General features: G+C 40.4%; 3 protein-coding genes across 5 annotated transcripts in view; 2 read left to right on the top strand and 1 right to left on the bottom strand.

Annotated features, from left to right (window-relative positions):
• The first annotated feature begins 31 nt into the window (after positions 1-31).
• Positions 32-7,057, top strand: MTCP1 (mature T cell proliferation 1). The gene is made up of 5 exons (XM_090265405.1): positions 32-590; positions 5,935-6,086; positions 6,204-6,374; positions 6,456-6,507; positions 6,595-7,057. Exons 2-4 carry the CDS (start codon positions 5,982-5,984, stop codon positions 6,501-6,503), a joined length of 324 nt encoding a protein of 107 aa, XP_090121531.1. The 5' UTR covers positions 32-590; positions 5,935-5,981; the 3' UTR covers positions 6,504-6,507; positions 6,595-7,057.
• The window catches only part of FUNDC2 (FUN14 domain containing 2), a 23,853-nt gene continuing 13,117 nt past the window's right edge, over positions 6,339-17,074 (bottom strand). The window contains exon 5 of one of the 3 annotated variants that reach the window (XM_090265400.1): positions 6,339-6,709. In XM_090265400.1, coding sequence (XP_090121526.1) covers positions 6,647-6,709 — 63 coding nt within the window. In that variant the 3' untranslated portion in view covers positions 6,339-6,646. Of the gene's footprint in view, positions 6,763-17,074 lie in introns of all 3 variants that reach the window. The other 2 variants (XM_090265401.1, XM_090265402.1) reach the window with 2 other exon arrangements.
• CMC4 (C-X9-C motif containing 4) lies at positions 7,984-13,385 on the top strand. The gene is made up of 2 exons (XM_090265406.1): positions 7,984-8,051; positions 13,158-13,385. Exons 1-2 carry the CDS (start codon positions 7,994-7,996, stop codon positions 13,304-13,306), a joined length of 207 nt encoding a protein of 68 aa, XP_090121532.1. The 5' UTR covers positions 7,984-7,993; the 3' UTR covers positions 13,307-13,385.

Below are 17,074 nucleotides of genomic sequence, written 5' to 3'. Positions count from 1 at the left end.
CCGGTTGGGGCAAGGCGTGGCCGTTGGGACGGAGAACTGTGGCCGGCTGCTGACGGGGCTTTAGGCCGGGCGGTGGGGGCGGCGGGGGCGGCGGCGACGGCGGCGACGGCGGCGGGGGTGGTTGGGAGGCGGTGCTCTCGGGCCGCAAGCGGACGTGGTGTGTGAGCAGCTCCGGGGTGGCCGGGCAGGCGTTTCCCCAGCGCCGGCGCCCATTTTGCCCGCCCGCTGAGGAGAGCCTTACGCGGCCTACACGCTCTGGGTACAACCCTGAGGCAGCATCATCGCGCGCGCCAGCCCCGTGAGCTAGTGGGACGCTCTTTTGAAATTTAGTCCTAAGATAGTTAAGGTTTTATTTTGTTTTGTTTACAAGTTACGGCCCCTGAATTTTGTACCACTTTCCCTGGACCACTTCCGGTTGCCGGCCCTTGCCTCGTAACTTCGGTTCGGGTGACCTCGGCCCCAGATGCCCCTCGGCAATTCCTGGGCTCACATCCTGATCCTGGCTTGACTGGCCCGAGGTGGGGGACCTGGAAGTTTTAGCCTCGCTGATCCCGAGGCGGATTAATTAGCCCAAGAAACATTATATTCATGTGAGTAACCTCTTGCAGAAAGTGCTATACTGTATCTGAAAAAGTATCACTGTCAAGCTTGGCTGCTGCTACTTTCTACAAAGGCTTTTAAGTATTTGTTACAGGGAAGGGGAATGGAGGACTTCAGTTTTGATTCAAGGTCGGATGTATCACAGTAGTTATCCACCATACAAGTTTCCTCAGATCTCCCTGTCTTGATGTTCAGACATGGTGAAATTATAGGTAAAAGTAATTTTCTTTTGACGTATGCCAAACGTGCCATGGGTTGAAAGTACAGCTCTTTTAACTCCCAAGGTTAGAAATTACACGTGGATTTTAGGAACGATTCTAAATCAAAGAAAAATATATGCCTTGCCGCCTCCACAGCCCTTCAGTGTTTGTTTGTTTGATCTCATTTCCCTGTGTAGTTTTGAAGCCAGGCAGACGTGGCAGTACTGGAAAGGGAACATTCCCAAGGTGCTACCTGAAGACGTGTTGATGCTTTGCTCTTTTCTCCCAAGTCAGTTCCAACCCAAGTCTCCCACAGATAGAGCCCTCATAAAGTAGAACTATTTGGTATACATGCCAGTAACCTCCATTTTTACCTAATGCTTAAAAATCACGTGGCACATCTTTCCATGATAAATTTTGATGATGATGAAGCTTGGGAGAAATTCTGTGTGCAATTACATTGGAACCATCTAAATATTCTCTTGTTTCGATTTTGCACCATATATTATTTTCAATTACTGTTCGTAGCTAGTATGCTCTGCCCTGATGGGTCAAGGATGACTTATTATGTTTAGTGATGGAATATTTTGAGTTTATAAATTGTTTCTAGGTATCTTCAAGAAGAAAACCACCTTTGTTGTTGATGTTAATCTCATAATCTAGAATGACATTCTCTTTTATAATGCTGATGGATGCGTTTTACAACCCTAAACGTTTAATTGGAGTAGAAAAAAACTATTAACATTTCTGGTGAAATTATGGGTTAGACGATGTACAAGCATATATATACCTTTTATATGTAAACTGCCCCAATTGGAATCAGGCTCTGCAACTTCCGAACAGTGTGACCTAAAGCAAGTTACCTAACTTCTCTGTGCCTTACTGCCCTCATCTTTAAGTGGGGAAAATAATCAGGTGATTATGAAGATTAAAATATATATATAAATATATATTTATATATATATATAAAACTTTAGGAAGTGCTAAATAACTGCTATTATGATCAATATGTTCTTTAATTCTCATTTTACATCTTAGAAAACTGAGGTGTAGAAAGGGTAACTTGTCTGAGGTCACAAAGCTAGTAAGTCACAAAATCAGGATTTATACCGAGGCGAGGCTGACTCCAGGGCCTACGTTCTTGGTAACCTCACCCACTATAATTGGGTGAGTTCATTAATTGACTTAAAATGAATTAAGTGTATTCAACTGATGAATGTTTAAAAACTTCAAAATGCCTAGAAATTAAATTATCCTTTTTCAAAAATGACAAAATAATTCACTCTATAAAGGAAAAATAATAGTTTCAGTTATATTACTACCGAAGGAAGCCTTCTATGTTGTGTATCACCCATTTAAAGTTAATTTACAAAATGCCTTCGTAAGAAATATTCTCTCTAGGCCAGTGTGGTCTCTGTTGTGGATTGTGTAATCAAGGTGACCCCCAAGGTGACAATCTCTTTGAGTGCCTTCATGGATGATAAAGCTATATAAACACTTTTAAAAATCCATTTGAATTTGCAGCTGGTAGTATTCCTTGAGTTGAGTGGAACAAGTTTATGTTCTGTGTGTTGTATTGCACCTTGTACCTAAGTTTATCTTGAGATTTTAAGAGATTCATCCTAGTTTAAGAGGTCCTGAATTTTGTGAGCAAGTGTCACATGCAGAGAAATGTTCTCTAGTCAAATAAATTTGGGAAATGTTAAAAATAATAGTTTCTTCATTGCATAACTTACCAGAGCTTTTACTATGTTAATGTGCTTTATAACTCTACAAGATTCCCGAAGTTATTTGACCAAGGAACATGTTAGGGGCAAGTGTTCCAAGAATCACATTTATACAACCTGTAGTTTTGTGGGCTTTGATCTTAATCCCTCTCACTCAGCCTTTATGTTTCTGTGTTGAGTATGTTAGTTTATGTTCATATGACAGCTTCTTGGTCCCTTCATCACTGCAGTTGCCTTTTACTGGGCCTTCATGCTATCTCTGAGTGGTAGTGTACACAATGCCAGGGTCATCCTGCTGATGCCCAGCATATTGACTTTTGGATCACAGCAGCATGCCAGGCTGCCCTTCTAAGAATATTTTATAATGATTCATAGGCCTTTTTGTAGTGATTCATAGTAACTCAGACCATTATCTCCAATTTGTTTGCCCTCAGTTCCACTGGAATTATTTCCTTTTAATGTCAGGGTACCCAGTAAAATTTTGTTTTCCATTCGAAACAAATTTAAATGTCAGTAATGTTGATTGTTGCCAGGGCCTGTCTGTGAAGTTGAGATGGTCCTGAAACCCACAACACTTGGTTTCTTTCTTTTTTTTTTTTTTAAGTAGCCACACTTATTTCTTTTGTACTTGAAATCCAGATTTTAATATATTTTATTTTGACATTAGCATTTACTGGGGTTTTGATTGTATCACTCCTTCCCAAAGATCAGGGGAGGCAGAGAGGCAGAACAATTGTATCTGCTAAATGGAAAAACATGGCTGTGAAAAATATATAAATAGCTATATAATATTCACACCTAGAGATTAAATCTCTACCCAAATATATATGACCTTCATCTATTTCCCCTCTTTACTCACCATATATATCAACCCAGTTGCAGGAATATTATTTGATCAGTATTTGAGATTTGAGGTGCCCAGTACTGTATCATTCCTGCTATTGAAGAGCTTATAATACTGTATTTGGGGAGAGACAGTACTTGTGAAATAAGCAGAGCAAATATGCAAGACAATTTATAGATGCCAAAATATGAGCTTCATTTTAGACATAAATGCTACAGTAGTCATAGGGACAAGAAGTTTTCATAGAGAAGGCAGGCAACTTCACTCTGCCATAATAGTACTGAGGTAGAGAGGCCTGAAAAGGCATTTTAGGCAAGTAGAAAGCAAGATCAAGGATATGGAACTAAAAATGAGCCTGGTATTTGGGAAAGTATATTTCAAATATGGTGGTAGTGGTGCTTCCTGGAATTGGTGACAGGATGCAGCAGCTGAACCAGATGAAGAACTCCAAGAGAACTCGTAAATTTCTGCAGGATAAGAAGGGGTAGTGTTGCTACTGAGAGAAATCAGAATTTAGTTAAGGGGAAGGGGTTTCACTTTAGATGAATTTGAAATGAGGGAGCCATAAAAGACATTAAATTTGAAATGAGAGAGCCCTATAAGGCAGGAGCTTACAATGGGCTCAGAATCAGGGTATGACGGGCAAAGCAACTGTGATGTTCTTAAATTATTCACTAAAGTCAGACCATTTCTTAAATCTATAAAAGATATTTTCTACTTTCCTTTAAAAAGAAGATAAAAGGAAAGTGTTTAGAGAAAATAATCAGACTCAGACTTTTGTCCTTGAAAAGGGGCCTTGGTATAGCTGAATTAATTCTTTCTGGCTGACTTTGTCCTGGACTGCATCATACTGTGTTCTGGGATCTCATTTGCTCTTGACAATCTCATTTGAGGGTTTAACGACTTCCCAAGCTGTGCTGCAATTCCTTTCCTACCTAATGGCCACCTAATGGGAATAGGAGGCCTTTGTTTTGGGGGATGCGGGGAATGGATCCCCCAGTGTTATATCTGTGCTCTTCCAAAAGTAAAAACAGTGAAAACCATGCTGTACAAAATGCAAAATGCAAGTCACATAATTGTGAGGCCCTGAAATCAGATCCAGAGCTGGGCAGAGGATTGTTATGGGTTTAGAGCCTAGTCTGCCTTACATAAAGAGTTTGACCAGGAGGTGGGTTTCCTTTATACCTCTCAAAGAGCAGAGAGACTTTTCTGGCCTTCTGACTAGGAAAATCAGAATTTAAACTCACACTTGTATGGAAAATGGGCTGCTGTGACATCTTGAAGCATTATTAAAATGAAACAAGGACCTAGGTGGCTATCATTTTCTCTCACTCAGCTCCAAATCACCATGATCCCAAAAGTCTCTTGCAGCTCAAAAATTCTATGAAGCTACCTTAAATATTTTCCTTAATATAAAAACCCCCTTCTGGAACCCATCTGCTATAAGTAACCTTTCTAAGTAAACTGATTAAGTCATTTGCTCTTAAAACAAACTTTTAATTTCAATTTAGAAAACTATGCACACGATTCAACTTCCACAATCTTAACCTTTTAAAAGGAAAACTGCTTTTACATGAAGAATATGTCATACATGTGTCTGTTATACTGCATTCCTGCCAAATAAGTGTGCCCTTAGGCACACCTCTGCATATTCCGTTGCTGACTGGTTTGTCAGACACTGCTTTGTGAATGCAGACTTGAAACCACCACCAGCTTCCTGTATTGCTATGAGGGGGACCCCCCAAAAAATGGAATTTATTAATTAAAAACTGTGTGTTTATTCTTACATGTTTAAACTTCAGTCACCTTCAAAGTGCTCTCCATTTGATGCAATACACCTGTTGAGGCAATTTTTTCCACTGCTCAAAACAGTTTTTGAACTAGTCAATTTTGATGCCTTTTAGTGCTTCTGCCATTTTTTTTGTTTTACCTCTTCCACATTGGCAAAATGTTTCCCTTTCACAACTTTTTTCATCCAGGGAAACAAAAACGTTGCTCTGTGGGTGATCGGGTGAATAGGGAAGGTGGGGCATAGGGGTCATACTATTTTTGGTAAAAATTGCTGAACACACACACAGTGCAGTGTGGGCAGGTGTGCTTGTAAATCACTAATCATGAAATGGGCAAATGCGTTGAAAAGTGTCTTCAAAAAAATCACTGAAGCAAAACACAGCCTCTCATGACAACACCAGCTGATACACTGATACAGATGGGTTTCTTAGAACACTCACCTAGCAGGGAATGCCTGTACTATAAGGGGCCCATGATCCAGAAGATAATTCTGTTTTTTTGGGGGGTTCCCACTCCTAGTCCTACATTTCCACAGAACTCCTTACCCAAGCGATTCTTGAGTACTTTGTAGTCAACCCGAGGCTCTGCCTGAGTGTCACTTCAGTGTCTTTCAGGGAGCTTCAGGTATCCTTGGTTCTATTTAGGCTGTTCAAGTAGACATATATGAGGTTTGGTACTGGTTGGTGGTTGCTAGTACCAGGTCACCTTGCTCACTGGTGAGTTCATTCAAACCCAAAAAGTCACACCTGTGTCCTGTGCGCGGGTGCTGCAGGCTTAGGTGGAGAAAAGCAGGGCTAGAATTGGAACTCAAAGCCCAGAATGGCAGGAGAGGATGTGGGGGCTCCACCCGATCACCTCTGGGTTCACCAAGAGGGTATCTACCGCGACGAATACCAGCGCACGTGGGTGGCCGTCGTGGAAGAGGTAATTGTTTACATTTTGGTTATTTCTTTATTGATTTTGCTTTCAAGAAATGGTTTCTAACTAGTCTCAGTATCCTAAAGTGTTTGGTTTTATTTTTTTCTCATTTTTTTCTATTAGGGGACGAGTTTCCTAAGGGCACGGGTCCAGCAAGTTCAGGTTCCCTTAGGTGACGCAGCTAGGCCAAGTCACCTTCTTACCTCCCAGCTACCTCTCATGTGGCAACTCTACCCTGGGGAGCGCTACATGGATAACAACTCTCGCTTGTGGCAGATCCAGCATCATTTAATGGTACACATGTTGCTTAATCATTTTCCATTGTATTGGGACTCTTGTAACAGAGTACTCTATAAACTTTTCTTTTTCTGACAGGTCAGGGGAGTACAGGAACTGTTGCTTAAGCTTTTGCCTGATGATTAACCTGGTATGTATTTTTGTTTCTCCACTGTCTCTTCTTCTTCATTTTCAGTCTATTCAGTTGTGGTGATTTTAATGATCTATTTTTTTCCAGGTGCTGGAATTCTAGGAAGAGATGCTCCTCTGTTCTGTTCAGTATATGGCAATCACTTCATCCACCACTGCAGTGCACCCATCTGTGGGCCTGGGGGAGGGAGTGGGTTGAAAAACTGCGCAAGAACACAGAAGTTTAGGAAGGGTCATGAAGAACACCGAAGTGGAACTGCAGAGAGAGGGTTACACAGTCAGAAAGCGAGTCAACAAAAGCACTTAGTCAGGATATATAACTTGAAATTGACTCCTTTGGAAGTTGCCATAGAACCTTTAATGGACATCATCAGCTGGAACTGGGATCTGATGAATCCCACAACAGTCAGCACCTGCTACAGAACAGATGCTCTGATCACCAAGGACTTGGTTCTGATTTAGAGAGAAGAGAGCAGCTCCTAGCAGCATCAACATCTATTGGTCGCTTATTTGCTCTGTAGCAATTCACCTGCCTTTCCTTCTCCCATCCTGTAAATATTCTAGGTTTTGCTCCAGTGTTTCCCATCCCAGTACTGACCTAACCTGGATTTACTGAGAACCTAGGGGGCTCTGGATGGGGAGGGAAAGAGGTTATTTGCATTAATGAATTCAGCTACAAAGGCTCCTGGGCCTTTTTTCTTTCTGAAATTGTGTCTTCAAATTATTAGAAGTTGCTGATCAAAATCGTGGGCACTTAAGGTCATTCTCTGGTTACAGCTATCTTACAATAGTCTTTTCTGTAAGAGCTCCAAAAAACATTTTAGCTGCTTAACTAGCACCTTTCTCAGGGCCAAATATTGCTGCTTCCTAGGAAAGCATTTACTGCCTGATAAATAATTTCCTGAGTTAAAATAGCTATAACAGGTTATATGTAAAAACCGTAGTTTTACTTTTTAAAAATCTTGGGAACAATAGCTACCATGTAGCAAGTCCTTACTGCCTTGCAGACACTATTCTATGCACTTTGTATACTTTATCACATTTAATTCTTCCATCAATGCTTTGAGGTAGGTATGATCCCCAGTTTACACACAAACAATAAGAAAAAAGGCTCAAGGAGCTTGATCATTTAGCAAGGGTGGTTTTGTGAGTGATAGATCCGGGCAGTGAGCAGGCCCTTCAAGCTGTGGTGTTGCTCTTCTAGCCCAGCATTGGTTTACAATATTCAAAATGAGTTAATTGAATTCAAGCGTTTTTATTTCCATGTAAAGCTGCTTATATCTTCCAAATCAAATGAAATGGATATTATAAAAATACAGTTGATTCATCCTATGAATGGGGGAGAGTATTTTTCAGTGTAATTGTCTTCCAGCAATTGAAAGTGCATACTGCTTGTCTCTGAAGAAAATTCCTTCTAGAGGGGCTTTAAAGTATTTATGAATAAAAGACAAAATAAAAATCATTTTTCTTATTTTAGTTTTCTGGATATGCTGCAGAAGGATCCGTGCCAGAAACAAGCCTGTGAAATACAGAAATGTTTACAAGGTACTATGTTCAATGATTTTAAAGTATTTTTCCACTTTTATCTGTGAACTAACTAAAGCGACCAATTGTTCTTTTTATCAGCAAACTATATGAACTCCTCTCAGAATATTTCTGTAATTAATTTAGCCAGAAGATCTTCCTCAATGTATAATCAAACATGCAGAAAATAAAAGGCGGTGTGATCTAAGCTTGGAGTTTGCAATCCTGGGTGTATAGTAGAATCACATGGACAGCTTTAAAAACTTGCCTAGAACAATGAAATCAGACTGCCTGTGGGTGGGGTGTGGGCAGGAATCTAAGAAGCTAACCAGGTGATTTTAATGTGCAGCCAGAGTTGAATTATTAAGCTGAGCAAAGTCCTTTAACAAATGACTCTTTTTTTTTTTTTCCTTTTTATTGAATTTATACGAGTGGCACAGGTTAACAAAATTATACAGGTTTCAGGTGCACAATCCCATAACAAATCATCTGTACACTGTATTGTGTGTTCTCCGCCCCAAGTCAGGTCTCCTTCCATCACCGTTTATCCCTCCTATACCTTCCTCCACTGCCCCCCCCATCCATGCCCCAGCAATCCCCACTCTTGTGTGTCCGTGAATTTCTTTCTTATTTTCTCAGTCCCTCCACTCCCCCTGACAGCTGTCAGCCTGCTCTCTGTCTATGGGTCTGTCTCCGTTTTGCTTGATAGTTCATTTTCTTCATTAGATTCCACATATAAGTGAAATCATATGGTATTTGTCTTTCTCTGATTGGATAATTTCACATAATGCTCTCCAGGTCCATCCATGCTGTCGAAAGGGTAAGATTTTTTTTTTATTTATTTTTTTTTACAGCCAAGTAGTATTCCATGTGTAAATGTTCCACAGTTTTATCCACTCATCTACTGATGGATACTTGGGCTGCTTCCAAATCTTGCTATTGTAAATAACACTGCAATGAACATAGGGGTGTATATATTCTTTCAAACTGTGTTTGGTTTCTTTGGATATATTTCCACAAGTGGAATCACTGGGTCATAAGGCAGTTCCATTTTGTTTTTTGAGGTTACTCCACACTGCTTTCTACAGTGGCTGCACCAGTCTGCATTCTCACCAACAGTGTGCACAAGGGTTCCCTTTTCTTCTTCACCAACACTTCTTGTTTGTTGATTTATTGATGATGACTATTCTGGCAGGTGTGAGGTGATATCTCATTGTGGTTTTAATTTGCATTTCTCTGATGAATAGTGACATTGAGAATCTTCTCATATGTCTATGGCCCATCTCTATGTCCTCTTTGGAGAATTGTGTATTCAGGTCCTCTGTCCATTTTCTAATTGGATTGTTTCTTTTTTGGTGTTGACTTTTGTTAATTCTTTATAAATTTTTGATATTAACGCCTTATCAGATGTATCATTAGCGAATATGTTCTCCCACTCAGTAGGCTGTCTTTTCATTTTGGTGATGGTTTCCTTTACTGTGCAAAACCTTTTTAGTTTGATGTAGTCCCAATTTTTCCCATTATCCCCCCTCCACCCAGTACCCCCATTCCCTCAAGCAATCCCTCCCTTAGTTCATGTCCATGGGTCATACATACAAATTCTTTGGCTACTCCATTTCCGATACTGCTCTTAACATCGCTCTTGTCTGTTTCATACCTAAGATTTGTACTTCTTAATCCCTGCACCTTTCCTCAGTCTCCCCCTTTCCCCTCCCAACTGATAACCCTCCACATGATCTCCATATCTATGATTCTGTTTTTGTTATGCTTTTTTTTTTAGTTTTTTAGATTCAGTTGTTGATAGTTGTGAATTTATTGCCATTTTAATGTTCATAGTTTTGATATTCTTTTTCTTATAAAATTCCCTTTAACGTTTCATATAATACTGGCTTGGTGATGATGAACTCCTTTAGTTTTATCTTGTCTGGAAAGCACTTTATCTGCCCTTCAATTCTAAATTATAGCTTTGCTGAAAAGAGTAATTTATGTTGTAGGTCACTGCTTTTCATCACTTTGAATACTTCTTGCCAGTCCCTTCTTGCCTGCAAAGTTTCTTTTGAGAAATCAGCTGGTAGTCTCATGGGAACTCCTTTGTAAGTAACTCTCTGCTTTTCTCTTGCTGCTTTTAAGACTCTGTTTATCTTTAACCTTTGGCATTTTAATAATGATGTGTCTTGGTGTGGTCCTCTTTGGGTCCATCTTGTTTGGGACTTTGTGCTTCCTGGACTTGTATGTCTATTTCCTTCACCAAATTAGGGAAGGTTTATTTTTTTTCATTATGTTTTCAAAGAAGTTTTCAGTTTATTGCTGTTCTCTTCTTCTTCTGACACCCCTATGATTTGGATGTCAGTACATTTGAAAGTGTCACAGAGGCTCCGTAGCCTATCCTCACTTTTTATGAATTCTTTTTTCTTCTTGCTATTCTAATTGAATGCTTTTTTCTTATGTTCCAAATCGTTCATTTGCTTCTTGGCTTCATCCCCTCCACTGTTAATTCCCTTTAGGTTTTTTTTTTTTTTTTTTTTTTTATTTCACTTAATGTAAACTTCATTTCTACAAGGGTTTTTTTATACTGTTGAAGTACCCAATGAGTTCCTGGAGCATCCTGATCACCAGTGTTTTGAACTCTGCATCTGACATGTTGCTTATCTCCATTTCATTTAGTTCTTTTTCTGAGTTTTGTTCTGTTCTTTCATTTGGGCCATATTTCTTTGTCTCCTCATTTTGGCAGCCTCCCTTTGTTTGTTTCTGTGTACTAGGTAGAGGTTCTTTGACTCCCTGTCTTAGTAGCATGGCCTATTGTAGAAAAGTACACCTGTAAGTTGTATGGGGCAGAGCCTTAGGTAATTGCCAGGGCAAGGCAATTTGAGTCACTGTTCTGTGGCTGTGTGTGTGGGAGGGCTCAGAGGGGGGACAATGCCACTGCCTGGCCTCTGGAGTTTTGCCCAGGAGGAAGCTGTTTCCCGGCACTCATCCTCATGCCAGTCAGTTCACTTTCTCCCTGTATGCCAGTGGTGCCCTTCCAGCTGTTGCCCTGTTGCTGAATCCCAGAGGGAGTGGGTCTGTGTAAGTTGTAAGACTATTGCAGGCCCTTTAAAAGGAGTTTCCTGTGAGTCCTGCAGTTTCTTCTGCCACCCTACCACCACTGTTTTTTTACAGCCAGAAGTTATGGGGACTTAAGTTCCTGGCACTGGAACCCTGAGCTGGGTGGTCTGGTCTGGGGCTGGGATCCCATGCTCCCAAGGTATCCCTCCTGATTTTTATGCACCACATGTAGGTGTGTCTCCCTGTCTCTGTCCCTATTACCCATCTGGATGAATGTGGCTTTTTAAAATCCTTGGTTGTCAGACTTCCATACAGCTTGATTTTCTGGAGTTTCTGGGTAATAACTTTTTTCTGTAGTCTAGGTGTAATTTTTTTCTGTAGTTGTGCGGGGAGGCAAGGTGTGATTACCTACACCTCCACCTTGACTGGAAGTCTAGCAACTGAGTCTTAAAGGGAAAAGTGAATTTCAACTATGTAAACTATATTTGATGTGATTTGTCTACTTGGTTTTAAATCAGCCAATATGTTTGACTAAATGCCAGAGGAGTTCTTTTTTCTTTTTCAATCAGCGAACAATTATTGGCAAACAAATAGAAAAAGTTTCCAGAGTACCTGAATTTGAAAACTGACTTTTTAAATAATTTTCCCATTAAGTACAGTATAGAGATTCATACCCATGAAAATATAGAAAGATAGGAAAGAAAAATATTGAGCTTCCCCTAAGACTCAGCACCAAAATAACCCTTGTTTGTATATTTCCTTTGACTTTTAACTTCCATACTTGAACTTATTTTATGATGTAAGAAATATTTTGTTTAAAATATTTTATTTTTTAACTCTTTTAACCTAAAGTGTTACTGTATACTAATGCCCTTTTAGTCATCCCTTTCTTACCTTTCTCCAAATTTAAGATAAACAAAAACTGTTTTTCACAATTAATTTCTTCTCTCAAATAAATTCTTAACTGATTTGAATTAGCAACCTATGGCTAAAGGAGAATAAGAATCAAGTTAGGGTAGTTATACCCCTTGCTACAGTGTAGGAGGATTGAGGGCTGGAAGGACTAAGAGGTAGCATTAAACATTCCGTGGATGACAAGCACAGCCAAAAAGTCTTTAAACATCATTACATCATTCAATCACTTCATCCACGAGGTAGATGTTACTATGACACCCCCCCATCTTACAGATGGGTAAATCAACACAGAAGTTATATGACTTGCCCACTGTCATACAACTAGTAAAAGGTATAGTGAGGATTTGAATCCCATTAGTCTGACTCTAAGCCTGGACTCAGACACTCTTACTACACTCTTTTTCTAGTCAGAACTATCTTTCCTAACACAGACTAACTCCCATGCACCCCATTTTAGTATCAAGGGACTCAGGACAATTCCTCCTTAACTTAGGATCTACGTATAGTAGGGGGTCCGCAAATGTTTTCTGAAAAGGGCCAAACAAAATATTTTAGGCTTTGGAGGTCAGGAGGTCTCTGTTGGGGAGAAAGAAACACACACACACACACACACACACACACCCCACCCCCCACCCCACTCACCCACCCTTTGAAATGTAAAAATCATTATTAGCTCACAGCTATTAAAAAAAAAAAAAAAAAAAAAAAAAAAAGGTTGACCATGAGGCTGCAGTTTTCAAACCTCTGATGCATAGACTTGGTAGGGAAGATCTACCAACCACCTTAAAACTGTATGCAAAATGACAGGCAGGGTACGGCATTTTTCTAATTCACCAAATTATAAAGGAGTTAGTGACCCCCCCCAAAGGGGGAGAGATTAAAAAACACTGTCCTAGAAAAAGGCACAAAAGCTATTAACTCAGCCTTAAAGAAAATAAAATTATACAGAGAAATACCTTTTGACCACTTTGTAAATCACACTTTTCTTCCTAATTAACCCATTGACTGGTCTCTAAATCAGAAAGAATTCAGTGGGCTTTGATACATCCTCTTTCTTCCAGATCTGTAGATACAATAAAGTGAAAAGGAGTGGGAAGCATTGATCTAAAACTCCCTGTGCATTAGTCCTATGAGATCATGACTAGGGTCTGCCTGTCTGTTTTTCAGCCAACAACTACAGGGAATCTAAGTGTCAGGCTGTCATCCAAGAACTTCGTAAGTGTTGTGCTCGCTATCCCAAGGGAAGATCTCTCGTCTGTTCGGGATTTGAAAAAGAAGAGGTAGAAAAGCTGACACTGAAGTCCACACCAAAGTAAAGTTCTGCAGAGAAGTTAAATGCTGCACCACGTTTCCACCAAGCGAGTTTTATTTTTATCCTCCTATTCTTCAGGCCAGGTAGCAGCAAATATCAAAAGTCAACTATAAAAGTTAATAAATATGCCATCTATGCAGAACTGATAGAAATATATTAAATATGTAGACTGTAATAAAACTGAGCTAAAATAAAACTGTTAAGTGAAAAAATTTTGGTTTGGTTCTTGTGATATTGTCACATAAGAAATATATATTTGATTTTTGTCTCTGTTCCAGGCACAGAGCTCCTAAAACCCTTTGGAATTTCCTAAGTGATAAGAGTGATAAAGGTGTCTTTTGTTACATTAATGAGGTGACTTTTAATGAGGAAAGCCACTAGGTAACCCATGGATGGGGACTGGATTCCAGGGGAACCAACCACGAGTAGAGGGTTGGAGCTTTTAGCCCCCAACTCCATGCCCACCCTGCAACCTCCGTGGAGGAGAGAGGGGTTGGAGAAGATTGAGTTCAATTCAATCACCAACAGCCAATAATTTAATCAAATAAGGTGTTAGGTGAAAACAGTCCTCCAGTGTCACAATCGTGACACATTTCATAGATTAGGTGCTAAATTCAAAGGTTTCTCTAACCCAACCTAATATCTGTTGTATTTCCAATAATTTAGAGCAGTATCTTCCAAAATGCAAGGAAGAGCATTTCTTTCTGCTTTTGCATCCCTATCATAGTGCCTAGCCAGAAAGCATACCATACTTACTCAGTGAGTGGTAGGAAAGGCATAGAAATGATTCTTATACTATTTAATGACCCCTAATTTATCATGAGAGAACTTTACTGGAAGTCAGACAGGCAGCAACAGAATTAGAATTCTTAGGTGGTTTATCTATCTTTATATTATTAAAATCATGATGTTAACACAATGCTGCCAAAGGAAACCTGTTGACTTCATGTAGTGGGTGAGGGGTGAGGTGGGGGAGTGACAGTATCAAACAGGCCATTTGCTTCCTCCCTACCCCCCAACAACAACAACAAAAAAGTTGACTTCCTAAGCAAGAGCAAAAACAAATTCTGATAGGTTCTGGCCTTAGTCCATTCGAGCTGCTGTAACAAAATACCACAGACAAGACATTTATTTCTCACAGTTCTGGCAGCTCAAAGTCCAAGACTAAGGTGCTGCAGATTCAGTGTCTGGTGCAAGCCTGCTTCCTGGTTCATAAATGGCTGCCTTTCCGCTGTGTCCTCACATGCTGGAACGGACAAAGAAGCTCTGTGGGGTCTCTTTTATAAAGGTACTAACCCTTCATGAGGGTTCCACCCCCATGAACTCTTCACCTGCCAAAGGCTCCACAGCCAAATACCATCACATTGGGGATTGAAACCAAGTTTAATTACTTGGTTAAGTAGAGACTGACAGACCTCTTGGCTAGAAAGGTAGTTTTCCCTTTGTAATGGGTAATATGTGCAGTGATATGTTGGTGCCCTATGAATATCCCACAACCTTTTATCTAATAGCTTTGGCATCCACTGATGACAAAAGCCCCTGCTCTGCCATTATGCTAGTGTGACAACACTCTTCCCAGCATCCACTCCACACTATTCCTATAACACTTAATAAATTGTAATATTTCAATTATGTTCAGCATCTGAAGTTGTATGGCACTTAACTTAAAAGGCTTTAAAGGGCCAGTTAACAGCAGAACTCTAATTTTATTAACACCATCTTCCCACTCTGTATTTCAGCGTTTCTCAACCTTGGGTACTCATTAGAAACATGAGGCACGTTAAAAACTCAGGCTGTCTCAATGGTACCCCAGACCAGTGAAATCAAAAGTCTCTAGGATAACAGGCAGGTGTCAGTAGTTTGCAAAATTCCACAGGTTGATTCCCACGTGCAAGCAAGGATAAGAACCACTGCTTTCAATAATCCTAATGACATCTCTTACCATTTCAAATTCAGAAAGGTAGACAGCTGGATGAGTCAATAAGCTGACTTACATTTTATAAAGTGAAAAAAGTGCAACACTCAGTTTTCTTTAGAAAAACAGTGATCTTAAAATTCACGATTCCTTAAGAATCAAACTATATGATTTCTGAGAAATCAGGTCCAGATTAAGATGTATTTTTCTGCCCAGTTCTCCAAGAGATCTCACTAACACTTTATAAGTGATTAAAAAGGTCCCATACCTGGACTTCATGACAAAGAAACAAAACTGATAAGTTGGTGGAGGAAGCAGAAAGGGCAGCAGTCTAATTTTCCCTATAGGGTCCAAAACTGGCCTTCAGTGAGTTTCCTTCTGAGAAGAAACTGATATCATCCTGATAATTAATGATACTCAGAAATTTAAAATCTATCACTATACCATTTTTTCAACCAGAAATTTATTGTATTTTCCCAAACTATACAAAAGTAGAGATTTCAAGTAAGATCCCAACCATCAGTCATGTCCATCTTTCTGGCAAATTCCAAACAGAAGGATAGTGAAAACATTCTTATCATAGTCAACTACATAGTAACTGCATTTCAAAACCACAAGCATCCGCCCAAAGAGTTTGTTACCTACAATTATGTAAGATTTATTCCTTTAAGAAAAATGAATACGGGAGAGAGGGAGGAAAGGAAGGAGAAAGAGAAGGGAAATAAAGGTGGGGGTATGGGAGGTGGGGAGATGGGGAGAGGGAGAGAGCATGAATATGAATAACCCAATCCTTTCTTCTGTCTTAACTCATGATGTGAACAAATCCCCATGTGAGAATACTATTAACCGATTTTATTACACAATAAAACACTTGAAATCAAATAATAATAATAATAATAATAATAATCTCCTCAAAATGTAATCACCTCCTGTCTTCTGCCAGCATCCATGAGATGGGTAACTGCCCGGATCAAGTAGGGAGGGCTTTCACCCAAATGGTAGGTCAGGTGAGACGTCAAGCCCCACCCCCACACCCATCCTGTTGCTGAATGTCCTAGGCTGAGTGGTGAGAGGGAAGCAAACAGGGCAGCAGGAGCAAAATCTTATTAGTATGTTATCACAAAGGCAGTGACATTCATTACAATGGGGATGCTCAGGCAGGAATCCCATGAGCTCAAACTGTCAGCAATGAGGGGCTTCCCTCTCCTTAGCGAGGCTGAAAACGTTGGAGTATTTGTTGAGCCTCAGTGCAGCCATAGAAAGCGAAAACACCCCCGGATCCCTCTCCCCCTTCTCTGACACCAGGAAGAACTTCGGGGAGAAGGGAGTCAAGCATTATAGCTCTACTGTACCCGGTCCCAAGTCCCCATCCTACACGGTTCCATCGCAGGAGGAACGCTGAGTCAAAGGGTGGCCCAGAATGGCAAGGACGCCGCGCTGTGAGGAGCTAAAGGGGAGAAAAGCCTCGTAGGGGTTCCAGACATCAGGTGTGGATGGATGGATGTGTTTTTTGCCAGACGAGATTCTCCCAGTTGGGGTCAAGCTACAGGTAGAGAAGCCGTGAGACCGGCGTTACCACATCCCTGCCAGCAGGGGGCGACAAAACTCTGAAGATGTTCAAAGTCAAGTTCCTGGGGCGGAACCTCTCCGAGCACGCTGAATCCTTCCAAGAAAAACTGCTGTTTCTTCGCCCCCACCCCTGCTACTAAAAAGAACGCCTAGCACATTATTGAACTCTGGAGAAAAAGTGGGTACTAGTCAAATGAAAACAGTGAATTCACAGCTGCAGTAGTCTGGCCCTGGTATCTTGGTTTTGCATGAAGGGGTGGCAGTTCTTCCGAAAGAATCTTCTCTCCC

The sequence above is a fragment of the Furipterus horrens genome, unplaced genomic scaffold (assembly GCF_987537825.1).
Source record: "Furipterus horrens unplaced genomic scaffold, mFurHor1.1.pri manual_scaffold_17, whole genome shotgun sequence".
Lineage (NCBI taxonomy): Eukaryota > Metazoa > Chordata > Mammalia > Chiroptera > Furipteridae > Furipterus > Furipterus horrens.
The sequence above is the reverse complement of the archived record's forward strand: the minus strand, read 5'-3'. Positions and strand labels throughout refer to the sequence as shown.

What these genes read in the sequence shown, in the direction of transcription:
- CMC4 (XM_090265406.1), top strand. Translation starts at nt 7,994, where the DNA reads ATGCTGCAGAAGGATCCGTGCCAGAAACAAGCCTGTGAAATACAGAAA. An exon ending in AATACAGAAATGTTTACAAG is followed by an intron (nt 8,052 to 13,157) that starts GTACTATGTTCA and finishes TCTGTTTTTCAG; the next exon opens with CCAACAACTACAGGGAATCT.
- MTCP1 (XM_090265405.1), top strand. Translation starts at nt 5,982, where the DNA reads ATGGCAGGAGAGGATGTGGGGGCTCCACCCGATCACCTCTGGGTTCAC. An exon ending in GGGTGGCCGTCGTGGAAGAG is followed by an intron (nt 6,087 to 6,203) that starts GTAATTGTTTAC and finishes TTTTTCTATTAG; the next exon opens with GGGACGAGTTTCCTAAGGGC. An exon ending in AGATCCAGCATCATTTAATG is followed by an intron (nt 6,375 to 6,455) that starts GTACACATGTTG and finishes TTTTTCTGACAG; the next exon opens with GTCAGGGGAGTACAGGAACT.